The sequence below is a fragment of the Dermochelys coriacea genome, chromosome 7 (genome assembly GCF_009764565.3).
Source record: "Dermochelys coriacea isolate rDerCor1 chromosome 7, rDerCor1.pri.v4, whole genome shotgun sequence".
Taxonomy (NCBI): domain Eukaryota; kingdom Metazoa; phylum Chordata; order Testudines; family Dermochelyidae; genus Dermochelys; species Dermochelys coriacea.
In genome coordinates this window covers 37380148-37403982 of record NC_050074.1, presented here as the reverse complement: position 1 = coordinate 37403982, position 23835 = coordinate 37380148, and the positions used below count along the sequence as shown (strand labels likewise).

General features: G+C 43.1%; 1 protein-coding gene and 1 long non-coding RNA gene across 5 annotated transcripts in view; one reads left to right on the top strand and one right to left on the bottom strand.

Moving 5' to 3' along the window:
- RAB43 (RAB43, member RAS oncogene family) overlaps nucleotides 1-17560 on the bottom strand; it is a 53864-nt gene extending 36304 nt beyond the window's left edge. Inside the window, exons 1-2 of one of the 4 annotated variants that reach the window (XM_038408862.2) lie at nucleotides 17243-17560; nucleotides 956-1139 (exon numbers count right to left, since the gene is read on the bottom strand). In XM_038408862.2, the coding sequence (XP_038264790.1) occupies nucleotides 956-1139; nucleotides 17243-17461 (403 nt within the window). In that variant the 5' untranslated portion in view covers nucleotides 17462-17560. The remainder of the gene's footprint in view (nucleotides 1-955; nucleotides 1140-17242) is intronic. The other 3 variants (XM_038408863.2, XM_043518191.1, XM_038408864.2) reach the window with 3 other exon arrangements.
- Nucleotides 9860-14494, top strand: LOC119858381. Its single transcript, XR_005293873.2, has 3 exons — nucleotides 9860-10368; nucleotides 10956-11068; nucleotides 13783-14494. It is a non-coding gene; the product is annotated as an uncharacterized LOC119858381 (long non-coding RNA).
- Nucleotides 17561-23835: the final 6275 nt, after the last annotated feature.

Below are 23835 nucleotides of genomic sequence, written 5' to 3'. Positions count from 1 at the left end.
AAGCTGTTGGTCAGCCTGCAGGAGCTGGATGCAGAACTGTGACCCATGTCATTACATAAAATCAAACTAACATTCACTCTTTGGACTCTCAGACTACAAGTTAGTCTTCTGGTGCTTTTATAGCAATGACTGTGTCATCAAGCCTCTTGAGAAATGAAATTACACACAGGGACTGACTTTTCAAAGATCAGGGTCAACTGTGTGCCTAACACTCTACTTGCACATACAATTGCGGTAACTGAATGTACAAATCAACTGCGCAATGGTGCATGCATTTTCACCCGTGCCTGACTTTGAAATTCAGATCTACAAGAACGACACTGAACAGTGAGTGAAGTCAGAGAACGCAAGCTCTAGCAGGGTTAATAAAAAGTGAAAAGCAAAGGAAGCCTCCTATCTAACATAATATGAACTCAGTAAATTTTAAACTTCCAGGAACTGTCATTTGGGGTGTCTGTACCTTATCTAGTACAATGGGGTCCTGGTCCATGACAAGGGATATCAGATGGTATGAAATACAAGTAATAAATAATAACACAATGTGGTGTAAATGGTATATGCTGGACTGAAGCCATGAGTGAAGAAAGAAAAATACTGATTCAAGTACAGAATATACTCACCAGAAAGTATTTAAAGGACAGAATGGTAGGCTGGCAGTCTCAAAAACTAGCGCCTTACAAGTTGGGAATAAACATGTTTGCTGAGGCAATGATTAATAAACAGGAGAGTGGAACCCAGAAACCTCTTGAGTTAGAACCTTGTCTCTGACAGTGACTTCTCATAAACATATGATTGAACTTTATTCTGTCTGTTCTGACTTCTGTAAAAGGAGGATAAAACTTACCTGCCTCACAGAGGTGGTCTGAGTGGTTAGTGTTTGCACAGTGCTTTGATGCTGTATAGTTTTATTTGAGTTCCTCACTCATCCAGAAAGGGATTAATTTTCCAAACTCACCAATCAGTAACTGTACTATGTTGGAACCAGCATACTTCCTCACATCCTCAATCCAGCGAGGAATGGACTGGAAAGAGCCTCTCTTGCTGATGTCATAGGCTAGGATTGCTCCATTGGCGCTTCGGTAGTAGCTCTGTGTGATGGTTCGGAATCTCTCCTGCCCTGCTGTGTCCCAGATCTGCAACTAAACAAAATAAAACATGCAGTGAGATACTGGCTATTCACATACAGGGACCTGGTCTTGCTTTTCAGGTTAAGTCCTTTCCTCCTGAATGAAAGGTGACTGGGTCAGGATTTAAACACACACTGAGCTCTGCTGGTTAACAAGACAGGAGTTGGTTCAGTGACCTTATAGAAAATTATGCACAAACGTAGTCCTTTTTAAAATTTCTCTTAAAAAAATCCTGTGTCCTTCAGCTGAGATAAAAATTATGTACTCAGGGTAACATTTTCATAGTTGGCTGCCTAAAGTTAGCACCAAAATCCATAATTAGGCACCTATGCAAAAGTGACCTCATTTTTAGGAGTGCTAGTATTTCCAACTCCCTGTGAAGTCATAAGGAGCTCAGAATGCTTGGTACTTTGAAAAATCAGGCGAATTTTGCTTAGATATCTAAAATTTTACCTAAAATCTTCCCTCCACACAACTAGGAAGATAAAGAGTGTCACAGAACTGAATGCCTGTCAGCCATCCTCTTCATTTAGGAGGCTGAACGGACATTATGCACAGGTAGTAATAGGCCTGTCTAAACTGTAATGCTCTCGCTTAAATCCAGTAACATAGGAACTACCATCCCATATCAGAGTGACAGTCCATCTAGACTAGTACGCAGTGTCTGAATAGTCAGCCTCGGATGCGTCAGAAGAAAGTACAATAAAACCGATGGTGGACAGTATAGTATAACCTGCTCATGGAGGAAGTTTCTTCTTAAATCCTGTCATGTATTGGTGGTCTTATCTCCTGAAGCGTGAGAATTTATCCCATACAGCTTTTTAATTTAAAATAACTGGATATTCTCATTCACCATATACATTTCTAATCCTTTTTGAATGCTATCAAGCTCAATATATAGTAGCAATGACTTCCACAGTATTTTCTTTTCAGTTTAAATCTGTTGCCTTTCAATTTCATTAAATGTTTCCTTTTCCTTGTATTCCGATGGGGTAAATGGGAGTATCTAGTTTACTTTCTTTATACTATTCATTGTATTATGTACCTCTATCATGACTTTTTTTTTGTCCCCTCTCTAAGGTAAACAGTCTTGGTCTTTTCAATCTCCCCAGGCATGGAAGTCTTTCCATTTCTGAGCCCTTCTATTTCTTTTATATTCTTTTTGAGATGACATGACCAGAACGTAACACAGAAATCCTAGTCAGGATATACTCTGGATCAGTATTATTTTCCATACCATTCCTTATGCATCCTAACATTGTGGCTGCATTTTTTTGACCACTGCTGCATACCTGATCAGAAGTCTTGTTTTTGCTGTCTACAATGCCCTGATCTTTTATAGTTAAAATTAATCCTTCCACTTAACAAGTTATTAGAAATCTTGGTTAGAGAGCATTTTCAGAGGAGTGGAGAAGGGCAGAAGCTATATTAGAACACATCCAGGATGGAGAAGAACTCCAGGCAATGGTTGTCAATGATCTGGAAATGATGGATGCTATGTATGTGGGGCAGTAACTGGAGAGTTGTAGGTTATGTAGGTAGTTTGTGACAGTGCTGGGAACAGAACCTTAATCTCTGAGAAGACCCATACTTTTCCCACTAGACCACAATGCCTTTCACGGGTTCAAATCTCAGCACTTGGTCAGGCCAATTGTAAAATGAAGGTAATAATGCTTATCCAACGTTGTGGAGAGCTTTGAGATCTCCTGTACAGATGAACCACTGTATAACCATAAAGTGTGAATTATTAGCCACACTTATCAGATAATGTAATGAAGAGTGATTTACCTGTGATGTGACTTTCCGTATGTCTATACTGCAGCTGGGAGTGAACCTCCCAGGCTGGGCAGACAGATTTACACTAGCACACTAAAAATAGAAGTGTGGATATTGTTGCACTGGCGGAGGCTTGGGCTACCCACCTGAGTCTGTCTACCTGAGCTGGGAGCCTTGCTCTTAGCTGCAGCGTAGACATCCCTTAGCAGGTTAGGCAATGGCTTTGCGGTCAGCCAACCTAGGCTTTAGTCTTGGGTCTCATTACTATGGTCCCAATCCTGCACACACTTCTGCATATGAGTGACTTTACTCACCCATGTAAGTGTTTGCAGGTTCAGGCTTCAGAATGGTCAGAGTTCCTATGCTATTCTCAACAGAGGATACAGACCCCAAGTTTGACTTCATTGGTAGCTCAAATAGTAACACAACAGATCTTCTCCTAAGCCTCCTCCCTACATTCGGCTGTTTCCTTCTAGAACCTCTTGGTCTTAGCTCCCTAAATCCCTCTACATTCCTATTCATGGACTTAGGTAGCCTCTTACAGGACCCTTACATTGCTGACTTTTTACCAATATTACAATGATTATAGGCTGTGCTGTGTGTGACTGATTTACCTTCCTTGGGATCTTGTATCTTGACAGCTATATGCTGAATGAGGAAGGCTATTATTTTAACCAGGACAACTCACCTCTTTTAATTTAGAAAAAAGAAAAAAAGAAATATTAAGTAAAAACTCACCTTGGAAATTCTAAAAAAATCAAACAACTTCATTTAAAAAAAGTTAAGGTTGCTAAGTGGCAACACTGTTTTGTTTAGACATCACTAGAAAACCCAAGCACTTCAAATCAAGGAAAATCAATCGTTGATCCAAACCAAATGCAATTTTTTCCAATAGCCTCAAATACATACACATACAAAATCCTGTTGAAAAAGAAATACAGATATTCTCTACATGTACACATTAGTCAGCCTCAAATGCAAGTCATATATATAATTTTATGAGGAACTGACAGTTACACATTCTCCCATTAAATTACATATGCAACATCATTGGCAATAAACAGCAATTACAATTTCTTTACCAAAAATTATACTCTTAATAGTGACTGTTTCTCATTAAAAAAAAATTTAAAACACTAAAATCAAAATAAATACATAAAGGAAATGTACGATCCAGGGATCATTGTTAAGGATGTGATAAAATATTTTTATATTTCATAACAATGTTGTGTTCACAATATTGTATTGACAGTGTAAGAGATGAAGCTCTTAACTATTTCCTTGTTAAGTGCTTAGGTTTTGTAAATGTGATAAGAAGGTGCATTTGTCACTTAGCAACCTTAAGTGTTGTTTAAACAATTTTTGTTTTTCTAATTACATTGGCAACAACTCACATTAAGACAATGAGATAGAGAAGTTGGGGAATAAATACATTGAGAAGGCCAAAACAGCTATATATTGAGAGACTGGCAGAATGTTTTTAAAGCAATGATCAGCAGGAGCAAGTGGGTACAGGAAAGAGATAAATACTCACTGTTCTCAGAAAGTGTGACAGGATATTCTTATTGAACAAAACAGAGGAGCTGCCCTTGTCACCCGTCCTGTGATACTGAATGCCTATTTATTATATGAATTGGTTATTTTGGTCTGTTTTTTGCTTTGAATTTTGTGGACACCACAGGACTTAGCACTGGCTGGCACTGGGCTACAATGTGCTAAACAGAGCGTGCTACTTTGACACACAGCCACCTACTTGTACAGGAGCTACTCCTATTGCAAAAATAATGAGCATACTGCACACAGACAACAAAGATTTCTCCTATTCTTTATTGCTGCATAAAGGTTAATGGCGTGAATGCTGAATAACTACCAGATAAACTGGGTAAAATGCACATCCAATGCTGTGCATGTACACAGGTATGTTACTTTGAACGATCCCAAAGTGATGCTAAAGCAGCAATGAAAGAGAGCTTTTAAAGATCAATGGAGAACCTTCCCCCCTCAAACCCCTCTTTTTTTCCTTTAACATTTTGATAGCAGATGGATCAAAATGTTACAAAGAATTTTGCCAGCTGCAATTACAAACCACACAATCCAAAAGAAGATGGCACATCAGGTATCCCTCAGGGATCGATGTATTATCACTACTTAATATTACACAAGAAAACAGAAATGATTGTAAAAAATACAAACATATACCATACCATCCACATATTTCAATGTGGATTTAGCAATTCCGTATACATTAGGAAAAGGGTTACCAATATTTAATGGAATCCATCAATAGGCTCTTGTTCTCTACAGCAAACTCTCTTCTAAGTACTTATATCTAAAAATTCAGCAGTTCATTGTTTTTAGCATAAACTCTTAGTTTTTCCAATACCCCTGTTCTCATCAAATCTAAAGCTATTTTTATTTCTTACCAATACATACTGTAAAGATTCCCCTGCTAACAGTCACATGGAGTTTCAGTTCCTACCAGTTTTCATCTCCCAGTATGGTGAACTATGAGCCTATTATAAATTAAAAAAAACAAAACAAAACATTCAGAAGTGCTTTCGCAATCTTTCGCAATCTTGCGAAACAGTAAATTATTTATCCCAGGTGAGCTGGCAAGTAAAAAATTTTCAATGTTTAAAATGGCATCAGTCATGCACAGCAATACTCTAATACAATGTCATACAGATGTCTTGTCACGACAGCCCTGTACACTAAGGGCACATCGACACTGCAGCTGGGAGGTGTAATTCCCAACTTGAGTACACATATGTGTGGTAGGTCTGATTGAGCTACTATGCTAAAAACAGCAATGTGGCTGTGGTGGCACAGGACTTGGACTAGCCACAAGTATGTACTTGGGTAACTAGCCTGAACCACCGTGGCCACACTGCTATTTTTAGCATGCTAACTTGATCAGAGCTAGCACATGCATTTCTCCCTGACCTGGAAATTACCCCTCCCAGCTGCAGTGTAGATGTACTCTAAGTGTTCAGTGACATTTTTGCAACAACCATGTAGAACACTCCATTCTATATATGTTTTTATACCATGCTCCATCATCACAGTATTGGAGTTCCTTCTGGTAATGCATTAAACAATGGGACTAAGGCCAAGTCTACACATGCCCTCAAACCTTGGGTGCCTCACAATGCTTTGCTGCTTTGGCTCCCAACCTGAACCAGTCATAAACAGCCAAGCAGATGCAGATCACATGCTGAGTGTCTGTATATCTGCAGCTTGCATGCAACACTCTAGTCACACGCTGGCTTCCACCAACATTGGTTACCATTTGCACTTCCAGTCAACACACTTCCAGTCCTGGATTTTCCAAAAAACATGTGCTCTACTTTGTCCAGCCCTTTCCTGGACAATTCAGATATTAGAAGTCCCTTGCACCGGTAAGGGGTCAATAGGCAACAGTTTGCTACTTTAACTTTGGAGTTACCCAAACAGTTCAGTTACTCACAATACTGAATTAGGTTTGATTTAAGAATAAAACAAGTTTATTTAACTACAAATCCTTACCATATGTTCCCAGCAACAGGACTGACCAAATTCTCAGGTCAGAACCCCTCCCCAAAGTCCAAAGCCTGGCTCTTTTGTTTTCTTGGGGGAGGGGAGAGAGCACAAATATCTAGGGTATTCCCCCCCACACTTTTATATTCCAGTCACCCATTGAAAAGCATTTTCCTGGGGGTTACCCTTAGATAAAGTTCCTTCCCACTGTGAGGTCAGAGAGACATGGAGTCTCGTGGTAAACGAGCTTCCATGTTGTTTGTTAAAATGCAGATCAATCTGTTCCTACCCCCTTTCATTGCCAAAAAATGATTACTTGACTGGTGATTGCCAGTCAACGTTGAAGCCACTTGGCTTGAGTCATTAGCTTGTCTTTTGTCCTCGAGAAACAGGTTTACCTCCTCCCCAGACTTGTCTGGTAAATATATTTCAGTCATAATTTTATCTTATGTTCATGTCACTGTCACTGTATGTCGTGTCACTGCACACATTGCACCATGATATTATTGACCAGAGAATTATTAGTTTTCAAATGATACCTCACAAGGCACATTTTGTACAAAGATTATTACAATGCTGTATAGGGAGTGATTACATGGTGCACACATGATTACTGGTCACAGCTAACCTCCAAGAAAGCTCTGATTCAACTAACTGAAAATGGACAAAGTTTACATAATTTTGTCATTGCAGAAAATGGTAAGTTTCTCATTGGACTTAACAATACAGGATTAGGTCAACATATGTCATGCAACGTACATTTAGAAGAGAATTTTATCTGTGAAATAAGATAGCAAGATAAGCAAAATGAATATTTTTCAAGTTGTCCAGGAGAGATATTTTAGCACTGAGAAATATATTGCTTAGCAAAGGTTAATGTTGAACAAAGACACTCAAAAAACTTGAAAATAAAGTTGTTTTGCCTCCCCTGCTCCCTATATAATTTATTAAGCACTGGCTTCCTTCCCACTCTGTATTCCTGTGATATCCCCACTCTGGCACTTCGAGTACAGAAGGTGGAGGCTTGCAAGAATTTTAAAAATTAATACTGGCCACTCCAGGCTTGTATTAAACTCCCAAGGTTACAGCTTTTCTCTGATCTTGGCTTGGTAAACGCTGCCACCACCCAAATGCAAAACCCCTTTTGGAAACAGGAAGATGCACTTGGGAATTCCTTTCTGTGGGGTACCCTCAAGCCTTTTCACCCTCTCCCCTGCCCGGGGAAGAGCTGAGAAAGAAAACAAAAGGAAATTAGCTGTTGCCACCATCTAATTAAACAATATATGCATAAACCTCTTAAGACACCAAAAATCCAATCCTGTTCTTAAACAAAAAAGGTAAATTTTATTAAAAAACAAAAAAGGAAAAAAATACAGCTGAAACTTAGGCTTTTGCTAGATTTTAAAAGAGCAATTCCAAAAATTAAGCACCCAAAATAGCTTTCCTGGGGGTTCAGCATAAAGGTTACAAGCAAACATAAACATCTGGGGTGAGCACAGAGGAGTCCATTAGCCAAAAGAAATAAACAGAAATAAACCTAATCACGTCTTTCTAAACATTCCTGATCTACTTACACATCTGGGAGTTCCAAGTAAGTAGTTCTAGGTATGATCTAAGATTTATCTGGCTTAAAGCTTCTCACAGCATAACTGTTCCCCTCTTTCCCGGAGAAAAAACAACAGAGCAAAGGGGATGTTTTTTACCATTTTAAAAAGTTCTAGCCTTCCCATTGGCTCTTTTGGTCAGGTGTCCACTCACTTTCCTTCAGCTGGGGGACTTTTTTTTTTAACCCTTTACAGGTAAAGTAAGCAGAGAACAGCCACCAAGAGGGACTTTATAGCTAACTGGCTGGCTGGGTGTCCATAAAAGGGAGCTACCCCACCCCCTTCATTTATCACAATTCCTAAAGAAGCTGGAGATAGTGGGGGTGCATGTTCACTTTGTTTGAGCAACAGCATCAATGATATTTCATCTCTAGGAAGTATTTAATCGTTTAGCACCTCAAACACAGTGGGGGAGTTTGCATGTTATGAATCCTGCAGAGAGTAGAAACTTTCATATAATTTCTTTGGTAATGGATGCAAAGGGTGCTTCCTCCTAAATGATTCTAACCAGCTTACCATGTTTAAGCCCTTTTATATCAAATGGCAAACAACAGGATAGATTTCAGTACACCAGCAAATTCCTGTATGTACTTGGAAAAAGCTTTACCAAAACAATTTTTGTAACTTAATCTGTATGATCTTTCCCAACAAGAACAAAAGCAAGGTTTGATCAGGCAAGACCTCCTTTCTACTAATGCATTTCAATTTAAAATTCTATTAATATACAGAACAGCAAGGGGAAATAAATGAATGCTCATCCTGTCATGTGATATTCTAAAAGAAAAGAAGTGCCAGGCTGAATTCTAGTTTGCTGGGAATGTTGCACTCCTGTTTTCTCCAATACCAGGGCTCTCAATTTCATTGAGGAGAAGGCCAAATTCTACCTTTGTTTATGGTCTGTGTGCTGGGTAAAAAGAGATCGGGGGAGAATATGGCCTATATATAGTAATTCAGGCTGAGATCCACAAAAGGACTTAGGTATCTAAGATCAAAATTTAGACACCACTGATACTCAAGCCCCTGCTCAGCGGCTGCCTAACTCTGGAGGTGCCTAAAATCCTGCGGCACCTACATTTTTGGCATAAAAGTCCCCTAAGTTTCTGCTACTGGGCATGCATACAAGATATGCAGGTGCCTAGCTCATGCTGAAGCCCCAAACCAACTCAGCATCCTCAAAGCAGGTGAAAACAAGCATTGTCTGGCCTACGTTACCTGCAGAGTCGGATCTGGTAGGTATCCTCAAGCACTGACTCTACACAAAATGGTCAGGGGTGAGAAAGAGGGCCTCCCTGACAACCTTTAGTTCAGTGCACTCACACAAGAGATGGGAGACCCCAATTCAATTTCCCCCTCTGCCTGAGGTGGAAAAGGAATTTGAACATGATTTCCCATCTCTCAGGTAAGTACCCTAACCACTGGACTGTATAGTTATGCTAACTTTTTCTCTGGCCCAATGGACAATTAATGTACTATGTGGAATGGCTTCGACAAGCAAGACTGAGAGAGCCCCACATCAGACTATCCCAGAGCTCAGGACATATGGGAGATTCCTCCCCCGCAACACTGCTATTGTGTGGAGTTGGGTACACTGTGCTGCCATTCTAATAAGAAATGGCTTAGGCGCCTGACTCCAGAAGAGGGTTCCTGGCTGTGGATCCCAAGCAGATATAAGTGCCTCCTTCCAGCTCAGATTTAGGCACCTTACTCTTTGAGGAGGGGCAGCTTAGCAAACACTCCTCTCCTCAGTATCTGATTTGGTGGGTCCCCACTGGCTTTTGTAGATCCCATTCTGAGGTGATATTTCTCCCCTGCATTGTAAAGGGAACCTAAGCACCTAACTTAGGGTCCATGGAGGACATGACTATTTCTGTCCTTTGTTTCTCTTCCTTCCCTGTCTTTGTGTCTCATCTGTTCTTCCCTCTATTTCTTTCCGTGCTGCAACTCCCAAATCATAACCCCTGTGATCTTCACTCCCTCCCACTGTTACAATTGATTAAATGACCAGCGATTAAATAATTCATGTTGCAACAGATGTGTGAACTCATTGGGCTTTAGACCTGAAACTCCAGATTGGGGTGGGGAAAATGTAACACTTAAGTCACGGTGTGATGAGGTTTACAGACCTCTTGTTGAGACTCCGGGAGTGATGGAGAAGTATTGGTCCAAGATGGCCCTGTTTCTCAGCAGCTGCAGAACATGCTCCAAATGTTAAGACCTGCTTAATGGGGACTCTAGCAATCAAGCTGGGGAAGAGTGAAGAAGGGGTTGTTTGCAGGAAGCAAGCCAGTTAGTAGCTTCTTGGACAGAGAACTTTACAGGGAAAGGCTCTGGCTGTGACTAAGGCTGTGAGTAAGGGGCCGTTTGACCCCTCTTTCTCTTGCCTTCTCCCTGATAAGGGGGAATAAATGGAGGCTGAGAAGGGAGCTTGGAAGCTCCCATTGACTATCTGAATAGTTGAGACTGTCTGAGGCTCAGCAATCCTCTGCTGGGAGGGAAGCAGAGTGCTGTGACCACACCCCAAACAGAGGAGAGAAGAGAACAGGGGAGGCAAGAAGTGGCCTGGGGAGGCTGGCCTGCTGTATCAGCTAGAGGGGACTGACAGCCATTGGAGAGGGAGGGCCTGGGTTCCCCTATCCTTCTCTCTGCCCTTTGTTTGACTGGGAGGACCCTGAGATCGCTGGGGGATGATAGATTTTCACTCAGCTGTGAGGCCCTCAGATTGCCCAACAAAGCCATCCTAGGACTTTGGGAACTGTTGAACTGCAGCCTGCCCACTAGGCATGCTGGTCGCTAAGTGATGTCCACAACACAGTTTCAGGCTCTCTGCAGATTCAGACAGATGTCACTGCACTAGTTGTGGTTTGTTTGCATTTGGAAGACTGTCACTGCAACCACAAAAGCTGAAACTTCCTTTTTTCTTTTTAAATGAAAGCTGAGAATCAAAATATATGCCATGTGGGCCACACAGAAACAACATGTAGGCAGAATCCAGTCAATGGGCCTATGTTTGACACCCCTGCTCTATACCGTGTGAGCTACACAATTGTGAGTACATTATGTAACGCATACATAAACTGATGATGAAATTATTAATTAATTCTTAAATACCGATATGAGACAAAACCCAACAACCAAAATGTTGAAGATTTGAATTTTTAAAGAATATTTATCAAACCAAGGAAACCCATGAAATCACGTCAAAAGGACTTGAAGGAAATCATCATACTGACTCCAGTCCTTTAGACTTCATTGAGACTATCTCCTTTAACTGTATCACACTCCCATTTTCCCTATCTCATTGACATAAGAGATTTTATCAGGTCTGTATTTGTTTTTTATTGTAAGCTCTTGAACAGAAACTGTGCCTCCTTCTATGTTTGGAAAATGACTCCTACATTCTGGCTGCCATTGAAAGTAATGAATAATTTGAAAAAGCCACAGCAGTCTATCATACCAAGGGAGCCTTTGTCATAGATCGATTCATACATTGCAACTCTGTGTTCTAAAAATCTTTTGCTATTTTGCAATTAAATAATCAGCTATTTGGTTATTTAACAGTGCCCTAAACTGGGTGATTAGGCAGAAATTTAAAAACTGTCAAATGAAGGACTGGGTAGCTCTGGGGAGACTACTCCTGATGGCTGGTTGATGGCTTTTTCAACATGTGAATTAATAAATCCAATACTCCATAAAAAAGGATTCACATTACAAAAGCTATTTCCCTGATTTAAAAAGAAAGCTTCTCTCTCTTCTGTTGCTTTAAGAAAGACAAACAGGGGGAACTCACTACACAAGGGAAATAGTGATATTGACTACATACAAAGTGCTATCAAATGAACAAAATAAGCAAATGGGGAGGGGGATTATTCACTAATCTTTCAGGTATTACAATCTTAATTGTTACTTTTAACAACAGTTGATAAAGTTTTTAGAAGTGTGATTCATAAACTGTTGTCCCTTTAAGACAAGGACATTTGCAGTCTCAAAGAATACCCTGATCTCTCATTCAAATCTTTGCAGGCAGATTTCGTGAAGATAGATAGCTAGGGGTATGCAAAGGTCAGCCTGCATAGATACAACAACAGAACTGGGACCTCTCCTGTTTAGTATAAACTTATTTTATAAATGAAAGCCTCAGAGCTTGTGTTGAATGGACAGTTATAGGCAAATGCACTTTGCCTGCTCATCTGAGGGCCACTACTTGTTCTGAACTATTGCCCTGCTATTGCTTTAATTTTGGCATTGACTGTTTAAATGAGAAGATTGAGAGGTTCTATTTAGGACACAACAACTTAAGGAAATCCAACAGGTGTCTATACAGAACTTTAAAATATATATCAGCTGATATGTGCTTTTCTCACAAACCAGTAGATGTGTGTAGTTTTTAAAATGGCCAGTCTAACAACTAATCCCAAAGATTAATGTCAGATTTAATTCGATTTTTTTTTTTGTAAATTTCCAGTCAAAATAAGTCACTGTTAGGTAACCTAAGGGAACTTCACCTGTGTAAGTGATAAGTAAACATAAACAAAGGAAATTTTGCTACCATGCTAATAAGGATTTGCAGATTTGTATTTTGTTATCTCTCTCAAAAGTTTTCTATTGCTCACTCAGAACAAACTACTGTTTTATTGATGGGAGTGTTACCATTTACTTCAATATGGAGCAGTTAGACCAATTATGAACACTCTTAAAATCCCACCATCTGTCCTCATAGGTTTTAATCTGGTTAGAGGGATACAGTTAGGTCTTGTATACTATAGTTTTATACTACAACTTTTAACCATACTGAATTGGGTTGCCTGGCACTGTTGTTGCTAGAGATCAGGCCTATGTTTTTCATCTTTAATGGAGCTGGTTGGAAAAAAATCAGATAAAATGTTTAGCAGAGACTGGTTTTTGACAAAGTTCCAATCAGGCAGGTTTCCTGCCAGCTTGCTCAACTGATCAGTGCTTAATTTGTAACGAAAGAGGTGCTGAGGCTCAATCAATTTTTTAAATTTCGTAACTGATGTAGCAAGCCCAGAGGTGCTGTGGCTTAGCCCTGGCACAAATTAAGTCCTGCACCTGGCTACTTAACAACCTGCCTATCTTGGAGCTGGCTGCGGGGACTTCAAGGTCTGCAGCAACCCACCAAGTGGACAGCCCCGGAGCTGAGACTCCATTCCCCTTCTGGAAGAATTTAGAAATTTTTGACTTTCATTCCAAATTCCAGCGAAACAAAAATTTGAAATATCAATATCCTCCGTAAAGTGGAATTACCTCTCTTCACTCAACTCTAATCTTTAAAATGCAAATTTAAATCCAGCCCAAGTCAGTAGTGAGCAAAAAGTGACTACTCTCAAATGGTGGCTGCTGCAGTTCCCAGTGGACAGAGATCTACCTCACAAAAACACCACATGTGGCAGCCTTATTGACAGATCAAGCAGAGCAACCAAGGGGTGACTAGGCAGAGGTGGGAGGAGGTGTTAACTCTCACTCCTTGAAGGTGGTAGGGTTGAGGCACACTGTGGAAGCTTGTACTGGGGCTGCCAGTGCTATAACTGTTCTATTTCTAAAAAGAAGTTTTCAGGTCTGTCAGTGCAGGACCATTCTCAAGCATTAAAGCCCCACAATGTCTCTCCTTTTCTATAAAGGCTGACTAAACCTAAAAGGCAGTGGGGGGGGGGAGGAGTGGCTAAAATATCATTCCAGATGCCTAAAGGGACATAAGCTTTGGGTCACAGAAAGAGCCTCATTTAAAACTTTTTTGTTTGCAGGAATAAAGTTGAGGATTCTGCAATATGTTCCTTTCTCCCCTGCCAACCCTGATCAGCAAAGGCCCAGCAGGAAGGGGCTACTTCTATAAAAGCCCGACCTGGAAATGTTTCTGGAAACCCTAAAAATTGTAATTAAGACATGTAATGTCCTAAACAGCATTTTTTTGACAACCTTTTTGTTTGAATTCCCACCCCAAATTCACATTAGCTTGTACTCCACTGTGTTGTGATACCACCTCTGCCGTGATGGAGAATGAAGCCAGGCCCCAGGGGGTCAGGTATATGGTATGAATCTTTAGTCCATGCTGTTGTTCTGAGAAGGACTTTTAAAGATGAATTTATGTACCGAAGGTTATAACAACAAATTGTCAATACGTCTCATAACTGCACCATTTGCTAATAATAATAATAATAAATAATCTACCACGTACATGACCCCTATGGAGAAACTCCAATCAGAACTCCCCAGTCACTGTGAAGTCAAAGCAGCACAGAAGTTATCTGGCATGAGCATCTGCATGGCCAAACAACAATTATTTCAATCATGTGTAGTAAATGTCCTTTTGTTTTAAGGCATTCTGTATATAGGCATACAATTAGTCTACCTTTTCAAAAACCTCTTTTAGGTCATCTTTTCAAAATGGAAAAACTGCCATGTCTTGCATGATCTCAGTGGAAATGTGTTAACATGTGACATCTGTCAAAGCACATGTACAGGCTTGTTTGCTCACAGGCTGTGAGATGCTGAGTTTATATAGGTTTCAGAGTAGCAGCCGTGTTAGTCTGTATTCGCAAAAAGAAAAGGAGTACTTGTGGCACCTTAGAGACTAACAAATTTATTAGAGCATAAGCTTTCGTGAGCTACAGCTCACTTGATGAAGTGAGCTGTAGCTCACGAAAGCTTATGCTCTAATAAATTTGTTAGTCTCTAAGGTGCCACAAGTACTCCTTTTCTTTTTGAGTTTATATAGTAAGAATAAGGAATCTTCCCTGCCCTTGCCAGAATCATCACAAACTGCACTGAAGCCAGGTTTGTCAAGTATGTAAGGCCTACGAGTTTCATGATGTTCCATTTAACTCCAAGTTGTAAATTTGGTTACAAAATGAAAATAAAATGCCTCCCTATTCTCAGCCTCCTGCAACATCCTGAACAAACCTATTTAGATTAGAGCCTCAAGAACTGAATACCTCTAGGTAAATTTCAAATCCAGAGATGGATCCAAATTTCACAGTCACTATCTCAATAGGCCAAACAAAAGACCCACATCCAAACATTTTCAGATTTTGGGCATGTTATGATCTCTTGCTCCATCTCTAATTCAGACCAAAACGTAGAGTCAACTAAAGTATGTCTACTAGCTGGATCTATTAGTAGACCTTACTAAATAAATACTGTAGATTAATTTGCCTACAGTAATGCCTATTAGTGCTGAATGAGAGATTCTTTTTCTTATTGTCAGTACTTCTGCAATACCTAAGGAGTCTGGTTTAGACCCTGAGCTAGAGCTGCCTAATTTTCAGTGTCCCTAGCAGAGATACTTGACAAGAGAGACACATTTGTCACTTTGTGTGTATCTGGCATTTAAACTGAGACAAGTTACAATCTTAGAGAGGAAAACCCCACTTCCTGTGCCTCCTAACTTGGTGAAAAGCAAGAAAGAGGAACTAAGATATTTTTTGCAGGGTGACTTGAAACATGAACTGTTTACCCCAGCTGTTCAGACAGAACTGGAACCAGAAAGACAAAACACCTGCAAAGGAAGTAAATGCCCTTATCTTTGAGCTGTCCACAGAAACCATACTCCTTACTGTAAGCTCATCATTCCTCTCCTCCCAATAACTTCGATCATTCTTTTCTGCCACCATTTTCCTACTTGCTAGGATTGTTGCCCACTCTGCTCACCAAAGCCACTCTGAAGGAAGAAGCATTGATTAGAGGACCTGGGCCCCTACCTTGGCACACAGCTGTGAGACAGACCAAAATACAATTGTAATTACCGTATTTATATAACTCTTTCATTATTAAAGAGGCCCTAACTCTAGGCTGTGACCAAACTGACCTCTGCTCAGCCCTTGTGGGAAAATGAAGGAAATGAGCAAAGATGGTTGCATACTACCTGGATTCTGGAGGTAACTGGATGATTGAGCTAGTCCACAGAATAAATGAAGCAGCCCCAGGGTTTAGGCTGTTCAGCATCAAAGAATAAACAGTTGGAGTACAGTGTGCTGCAGCCATGCTTTCCCTCTTCTGAACTGCCCCAAGAGATGATCTGCCACTTCTATGCCATGGATACAAAGGGGCTATTTTCCAGTGGGTAGAGATGCCAGTTTTCTTTGGCATCTGTATGCCCACATAGCTGATATACCCAGAATGAGGAAAGGCCAGAATTAAGGCCACTGAGTCATTCTGTTTTGTAAAAAGGATCCTCCAAGTGGCTTTGTGTGTGGTTCCTTGTACACTGGGATCTCAAGGTGACATAAAGTGCTTAGGAAAAATCTTAGTTTTAAACTAACTACCAGCCCTGCAGCTTCAGTCTGGGATCTGAAATTCAAGCTGTGTTCTTTCTAGCTTGTGCATTATCACCAATAACCTGAACCAACTGAGCTTCTGTATTTTACTCAGTTGAACCTGAACTGTCTTGAAGATTCTGCAGTTAGAACTTAACTAATGCTGCTGAGGTGTGAGCAGAAGCAGCTCAGTTAACTGTGCCATAGTTGACTCCTAGGTGGTAAACGCAGTAAAGGTAAACTTATTTTTGTCACACACATATGCAGTAGATCTTGAGAGTAAAAGAAAGGGATCCCAGCACAGAGCATTTATATGCAGCCACCTCTGCAGGGAGAGGTGGCAGTTGTTTCATGGCAATGCGATAGCTAAGTTTAGGAAAAAGTATACAACTTGTTTGTAGGGATCTTGCTGCAGAGGGAGAGATGGAGTGAACAGGTATGGGGCAGTAATATGCTAGTTCTGTGATGTTTGCTGCCAGCCAGGATATCCTCTTCCTCTCCCCCATCCTCCAGTAACGGCACTGGTTTCTCTGTCAGGGCAGCTCAGCGTTTACCTGACAGCCACCCTACAGGCTTTAGTGCTCTCTCCACCGCTGCTCAGGTGACCACATGGTACCACCAGACAAAGGCCACGATATGAAATGCAGAATGATACTATTTTTTGACAGCTGTCTCCCTCTCTTCCCCTGCCCATGTTCAACTTATGGTAGAAACCCCCACCTCCGGGTGCCAGTCTTGACTGGAAACCAGGCTGCTGGGATCAAAGGCTGCGGAGTGCCCCTAGGCAGATATGGGTCCTGGCTTTTTAGGAACCACCTGAGGGGCATCCCTTCGGATACAGAACAGGGGTGGTCCCTTCCAGAGCCGTCACCTGTGCCCCCTAGGTTCCCCCCAATGCCTCGGGGGCTCTCTCCCGCCTGCAGCCCCACGGTTCCGGCTCTGCCCGGCCCACCTTGACCCGCTTGCCCTGGATCTCCAGGCTCTTCATGGTGAAGTCCACGCCGATGGTGCTGCCCTGGCGCTCGGCGAAGGCCCCGGTTTTGAAGCGCTGCACCAGGCAAGTTTTGCCCACGCTGGCGTCCCCGATCAGCACCAGCTTGAAGAGGAAGTCGTAGCGCTCCTCCGGGTCCGGGCCGGGGCCTGCCGCCCCCAGCGCCGGGGGGCCGGGCATGGCCTGGCCGGGCTCGGCTCCTTCACCCTCCGCAGCGGGAAGCCGGGCTCTGCGCAGCGCCCGTCGCTCCGGCCCTCAGCGCCCTCCCCGCCGGGCGGGGCCTCGTCTCGGACCCGCCTCGGGGCCCGCCCTCCCGAGCGTGGCCCTGGCAGACGGGGCGGCTGAGCATGCTCGCCTGCGCCCGCCTCCCGCCCCTGGCGCCCGCCGCCGGGGCAGGAGGAGCCGAGCCCGGGCTGGCGCTGGCGGGGCCCGCGGAGAGGGGGCGGCAGCCTAGCCCGACGCGTGGCAGAAGGGGAGCCGCCGCCGCCGCCTGTTAGGGCCCTGACCCAGCCACCGGCTCCTCCGGGGTTACCGGCTTCTAGGCGTAGTTTGGGGTTTTAAAAGAAAAGCCCACGTGCCCCCTGGCATACAGAACAGAGGCGTGAGACGGGGGCAACTGCCCACGCCAATCCTCGGGGGTGGGTAAAACCCCTTTCTTGGGTAAAACCCCCATTTCTTCAGATTCTGATTTGTACTATAGTAGCACCAACATGGACCAGCACTCCATGATGCAGGGCCTTGTACAAACCCTGAAGAAAGAGAGCTGCCCCCTGGGAGCTTACAATCTAAGTCATTAAAGTCACTCCATGGCCATCTGGTTACTGGCTTTTGAAAGTATGGGCCAGATTATCTGCTGGTAACCTAAAGATGATGCTGGGTCTGTTTACACCAGCGGACAATGGGGCCTAGTTTTGTTGTTGAGTAATTCAGGGTCTCGAGAGGGACAGCAATGGATAGAGCAGGAGGGAAAACACTATTTAATCTAGGATGCACATTACTTTTTGTCTGAATATCATTCCCGAACAATATTGATAAATTACACCACATATTTCAGAGTAGCAGCTGTGTTAGTCTGTATTCGCAAAAAGAAAAGGAGGACTTGTGCCACATTTATTTGAGCATAAGCTTTCGTGAGCTACAGCTCACTTCATTGGATGCATTCCTAGAAATGAAGTGAGCTGTAGCTCACGAAAGCTTATGCTCAAATAAATTTGTTAATCTCTAAGGTGCCACAAGTCCTCTTTTTCTTTTTACACCACACAGAGTATCTTTTTTTTTACAGTATTCACAAGTGGGTCATAATTGGAATCAGAGACATGTTCTAAAAATATAGCTTCATCCTGAAAAATTAAATTTGTATAACTTTAAAGGTAAATATAGTTCCTTCAGAAGGGAATAGTAATTCTTGACTGGTGAAATGATGCACCTGGCAAAAAGTGCGCCCCCTTAGGACAAGTGCAGAGAATAAGTGAGGAAAGCTGTTTGTGTGTGACAGATGACAGAGAAGTGTACTCCTTTTCTTTTTGTGAATATAGACTAACACGGCTGCTACTCTGAAATGTGTCAGAAACTGTGTCCCAGATAGCCTGAGCTCAGGTACAGAGGATGCAATTTCTGAGGGAAGCCAGTGAAGCGTGTCAGAAACTGTATCCCATGGAATATAGTTGAGGATAAGATGCTGGTGTTGCCCATTCATAAGAAACTACATCACTTCAACCAGGAGCTGAGAAAATAGGAAAGCCAGGTGTGATTTCTGACAGTGTTCCCTCTTTCAGAAATTGTAACCCCTGAATCTGCTGAGTAGGATGCATTTTTTGATGAGGGTGCAAAAACAGATGCATAACCATATGCAAAATCAGACTGAGGTGCTTGTTCTGACATTGCACCTGGCCTCTGCCCTTGCCAACCCTGTCTTCCTGCAATTCTTGAGCACCCAACTCAGCAGCCCCCCCCCCCTTGGTCTTTACATTACTCTTGACCATTCTTCAGCTCTGTCTCCCCCACTGAGCCTCCAACCCAACACCCAAGGCCGACTCCAGGCACCAGCAAAGGAAGCCGGTGCCTGGGGAGGCCAATAGAAAGGGTCAGCACATCCGGGTCTTCAGCGGCAATTTGGTGGCAAGCCCTTCATTCCTTCCCTTCCTCTTCGGCGGCAGCTCAATCGGGTATTTCTTTTTTTTTTTTTTCTTTTTCTTCACCCCTTCGGGAAGCAAAAAAGCTGGAGCCGGCCCTGCCAGCACCCCTTTACCTTAGGATTTTTGAAGGAAGAATTTGACAATAGCAATCTGCCCTTTCATTCCCACTCATCATTTGGTGGGGGCCTGCCCCACATCTTTACTCTTCAGGTCTGCACAGTCCCTCGAATGTTAGGAAGAACGAAAATTTTCTGAGAAGGGAAAATGCCCTTCTCATCTAGCATTGCAGGTCCAGGGAACAACTCCATCCCCACTCCAAGCATAGGTTAATTCTTTGTGGGAAAATTCCTATTCTATGTGGAAAAAGAAAATGAGGACTTGTGGCACCTTAGAGATTAACAAATTTATTTGAGCATAAGCTTTCGTGAGCTACAGCTCACTTCATCGGATGCATTCTATGTGGATAGAAAGTCTCCTGCATTGTGGAAAAAAATCCCTCATTAATGGAGGGGCTTCTAGGGGCTTAATGCTCAGCTATCCCTCCCAGTCTACAACTCAGACCAAACATCCCTGCCACTCCCCAACCCAGTATCCCTCTCTTTATCCCTCCCAGCCAATCCTCTCTTCCTGCTGCCAAATCCCACACATCAGCTACTCTTCCTGCCTAACAACCTTGTGCCATCTAACCAGATTTATGACCTAGGTGCTGGGCTCCTCAAGCACAAAGATTTTTTTTGTTTTTTGTTTGTTTGGTTGGTTGGGGTTTTTTTGCTTTTTTTCTCCTTTTCAGGCTGCGGGATAGCTTTCCAGGTGGGCTGGTTTTATTCCTGCCTGCCTGGGGAATGGGTTACTCAGATTGTAGGATAGAAACTGTGGAACCTGACTCACACTAAAATATCCTGTTTGCATCAAGGTGTTTCCAGTGAACATAAAGAAAAAGGGTGGATTACAGTGTTAGATGACGCACTTGTTTGTGGGAATTTCCCATAGCCATCATACATGATGTATCACTGTAGTTAGTCAACTTTTTTCTCACTATATTTATAGGCTGAGGTCAAAAGAAAAATAAACAGCACATTTTTCATCCCATCCATTATGAGTAGTTCTTTATGTAGATAAAAAGCAAATTAAAGGATTTAAAGGGGGTTCATTATTAATAATGTTTAATGAGACCTAAATAAAAAATGGCCAAGTCCAGCAATGAGCTAGCTGTGTGTGAAAGAATCTGCCCTGTAGGCTCCAGGCTACTCTGATTATTAAATATTCAAATACTGTACTGATAGTAGCATATATGATTAGGCAGGTGCAGTTACAATATTATCTGTCAGCTTCACTTACAATATAGCATGGATTATCATGCTGGCCGTTGTTTTCATGGCTGCAAGTGGGGTTATGGCTTGTTTCCAGGCTGACATAATATTCAGTGCTATATTTTTGCACCCTGTGCAATGTGTTGTGCTGTCCAGACACATCTTTAAAAATAGCAACACTGTGTTGGGGCTAATTAAAAGGTAGCAGTCTTCAAGTCAGTTATTTGAGATAAATACGTCTCTTTAGCAATCTGAAAAATCTTTGTTTGCGTTTTTCTCTGAGAGTTAGATAGAGTTTCTATAAAATACAAAATATTGTTTTAATAGGCAGGCTTTTTTGTTTGGGAAATGTATGGCAGAAGTAATTGAGATGCGTTAATATCACTGGACATTGTTAATGAAGAACTTTGACAATACCTGTCCTGAGAGTATCTTTTTTATTTGTATCTAGTGTGCGTGCCAAACTTCAGCCTCTGTTACATCCATTAAACTCCACTGAGAAGGCCCCATAGTTGTAAATACAATTAGTAGAATTAAGAAGGTTGTAAGGTGAGTGTGTTTAGTGGCGTTATCCAAGAGGACACAGAGTGAGGTTTGTCATCATCTAGTTGTGCCAGAGGAGGGCAGCTTTAATTTATGACTGAGACAGAGGAGACTGACCAGGCAAGGCTGCCTTAGACTGGTACTGAATCAACACATTTCCTGGATTTCCTGATTTATCCATCTTAATGTGTCTCTACTTTTATTGGTGCGGGTTCCACCGGCTGACTCCAGATTCCCAGCAGAGTGGAAGTTGTAGGCACCTTGTACTGTTATGACACCCCATCCCCCTCAAGGAAGACTTTCTGCTAGTGGGACCTGTAAATGTGGGTTAAAAAGTCAGTGTAACCATAAAATATTGGCCAGCCAGGGAAAAACATTTGTTAATAAGGAAATAAAATATTGCTATAATGTACAGTGTCCAGTTAACTCATTTCCATTTTATATTGTGCTGTTGAAATGATCGATGTCTGAGTGTAAACTACATCAGAGAAATAGATTTCTTAGGAAAGAATGTCATATGGTCTGCCAATCTTTAAAAAAATGTTGTAGCTTGATTGCTTCAGGTGCAGCTTGCCTGGTGGAATTTAGGATTGCCAACTTTCTAATTGCACAAAACCGAATACTCTTGCCCTGCCCCTTCTTCGAGGTCCTGTCCCCACTCACTCCACCCCCCCCGTTGCTCACTTTCCCCCACCCTCACTCACTTTCACCAGGCTGGGGCAAGGGTTTGGGGTGCAGGAGGTGTGAGGGCTCTGGCAGGGGGTGTGGGCTCTGGGGTGGGGCTGGGGATGAGGGGTTTGGAATGCAAGGGGGTTGGGGTGCAGGAGAGGGTGTTGGATTGGGGCAGGGGGTTGGGGTGCAGGAGAGGGTGTGGGATCTGGCTGGGGGTGTGGGCTCTGGGATGGGCCAGGGATGAGGTGTTTGGGTGCAGGAGGGGGCTCCAGGCTGGGGCTGAGGGGTTCAGAGTACAGGAGGGGGTTTGGACTCTGGCAGGGAGTTTGGGTGTGGGAAGGGGCTCAGAGCTGCAGCAGGGGGTTGGGGTGCAGGAAGGGGTTTGGGGTGCAGGAAGGGGTTCAGAGTGCAGGCTCCAGTTGGATGGTGCTTATCTCAGGTGGCTCCTGGAAGTGACCGCCATGTCCGGCTCCTAGGCGGAGGTGCCAGCGGGCTCTGCGGACTGCCCATGTGCGCAGGCACTGCCCCCACAGTTCCCATTGGTGGTGGTTCCCGGCCAGTGGGAGCTGCGGAGCCAGTGCTCTGGGCAGGGGAAGTGAGTGGAGCTTCCCTGGCCACCCCTGTGCCTAGGAGCCACAGGGATATGCCATCTGCTTCCAGGACCCACGTGGAGTCAGGGTACTCAGGGAGCCTGCCTTAACCCCACTGTGCTGCTGACTGGACTTTTAACAGCCTGGTCAGTAGCGTCCCTTTTGACCAGGCATTCCGGTTGAAAACCAAATGCCTGGTAACCCTAGTGGAATTTGGCCTGTGAAGCTGCCCTTGTTTTGAAGGTGCTTTCAGATTTAAAGTTGCAAGGTGGAGTAATTAAGTTCACCTGTGATAGAGTGTCCACTCTCCCCACCCACCCACCCCGGATTTGGAAGCGGTTAAGGGGACCAGGTAGACCTATTAACGCCACAGGCTACACCTGGAGGAAGTGGGAGTGAGTGGGGGGAATTGATTGCAAGCAGGTTCAGCTGTGCAGGAATAGGCAGACCTTATAAAGCCAGGAAACTGGCAACCCATAGGGGCTGTTAGGAAAGAACAGTTATTCTTGGGAGGAGGGCTTGGAGCTGGTACTCCCAGGGAAAGGCATGAACCAAGTGTGGTGGAAAGTAGTCTAAGGAAGAAGTAGTGAGGGCTTAGAGAGTAAAGCTCAGAACTGCTAGTTGAGGGTCTCTGGACTGGAACCTGGAGTAGAGTGGGCCTGGGTTCCCTACCAGCTACTGAAAGCGTGGCATCTGAGGCAGTGAGTGGGAAGACTACCTAGGACTGCTGAAGGAAAGACTGATATACCTCAGAAGGGGGGAACACTGAGTGACCTGGCTGGAGGGCTGAGTCATGAAGAGGATGCTGGGGTTTCTGGAGTCAGAGGGGCTACAGACTAGAAAAACTGACAGTGTGCAACAGTAGGAAGGAGCGTTGACCTGCTTAGCTAATCATCAGAGTGGCTAGGAGGAGGTGCCCAATTAATGGTGTGTGGCGCACCCTGTCACAACATCTAATAAGATGTGAGGAATCCTACATTAAATACTCCCCCCCCCCCCCCCCCCAGGGAGGTTTAAAAATCCATGGTTAGGCTTTTGAATGGGTAATAACTTAGTCCTCAACATTAGGCTCTGTTTTCTTTTAGAGAAATGTACTTGTAGTGGATAAGTAGAGGTTTGGTGCAAAGTGTCTTGTATCCCTTCTCTGGTAGATCTGCTGAGGAGTAGTCTATTGCTGCTAATATGCTCGTTAGTCTTCTCCATGGATGCTTGTTATCCCAATTTCTTATCTTACTGCTATGTGGTTCTTTTCAATAGTACCCTTCCCTGAAATTTACAACTCAGTCACATGTGAAGCTGGGTGT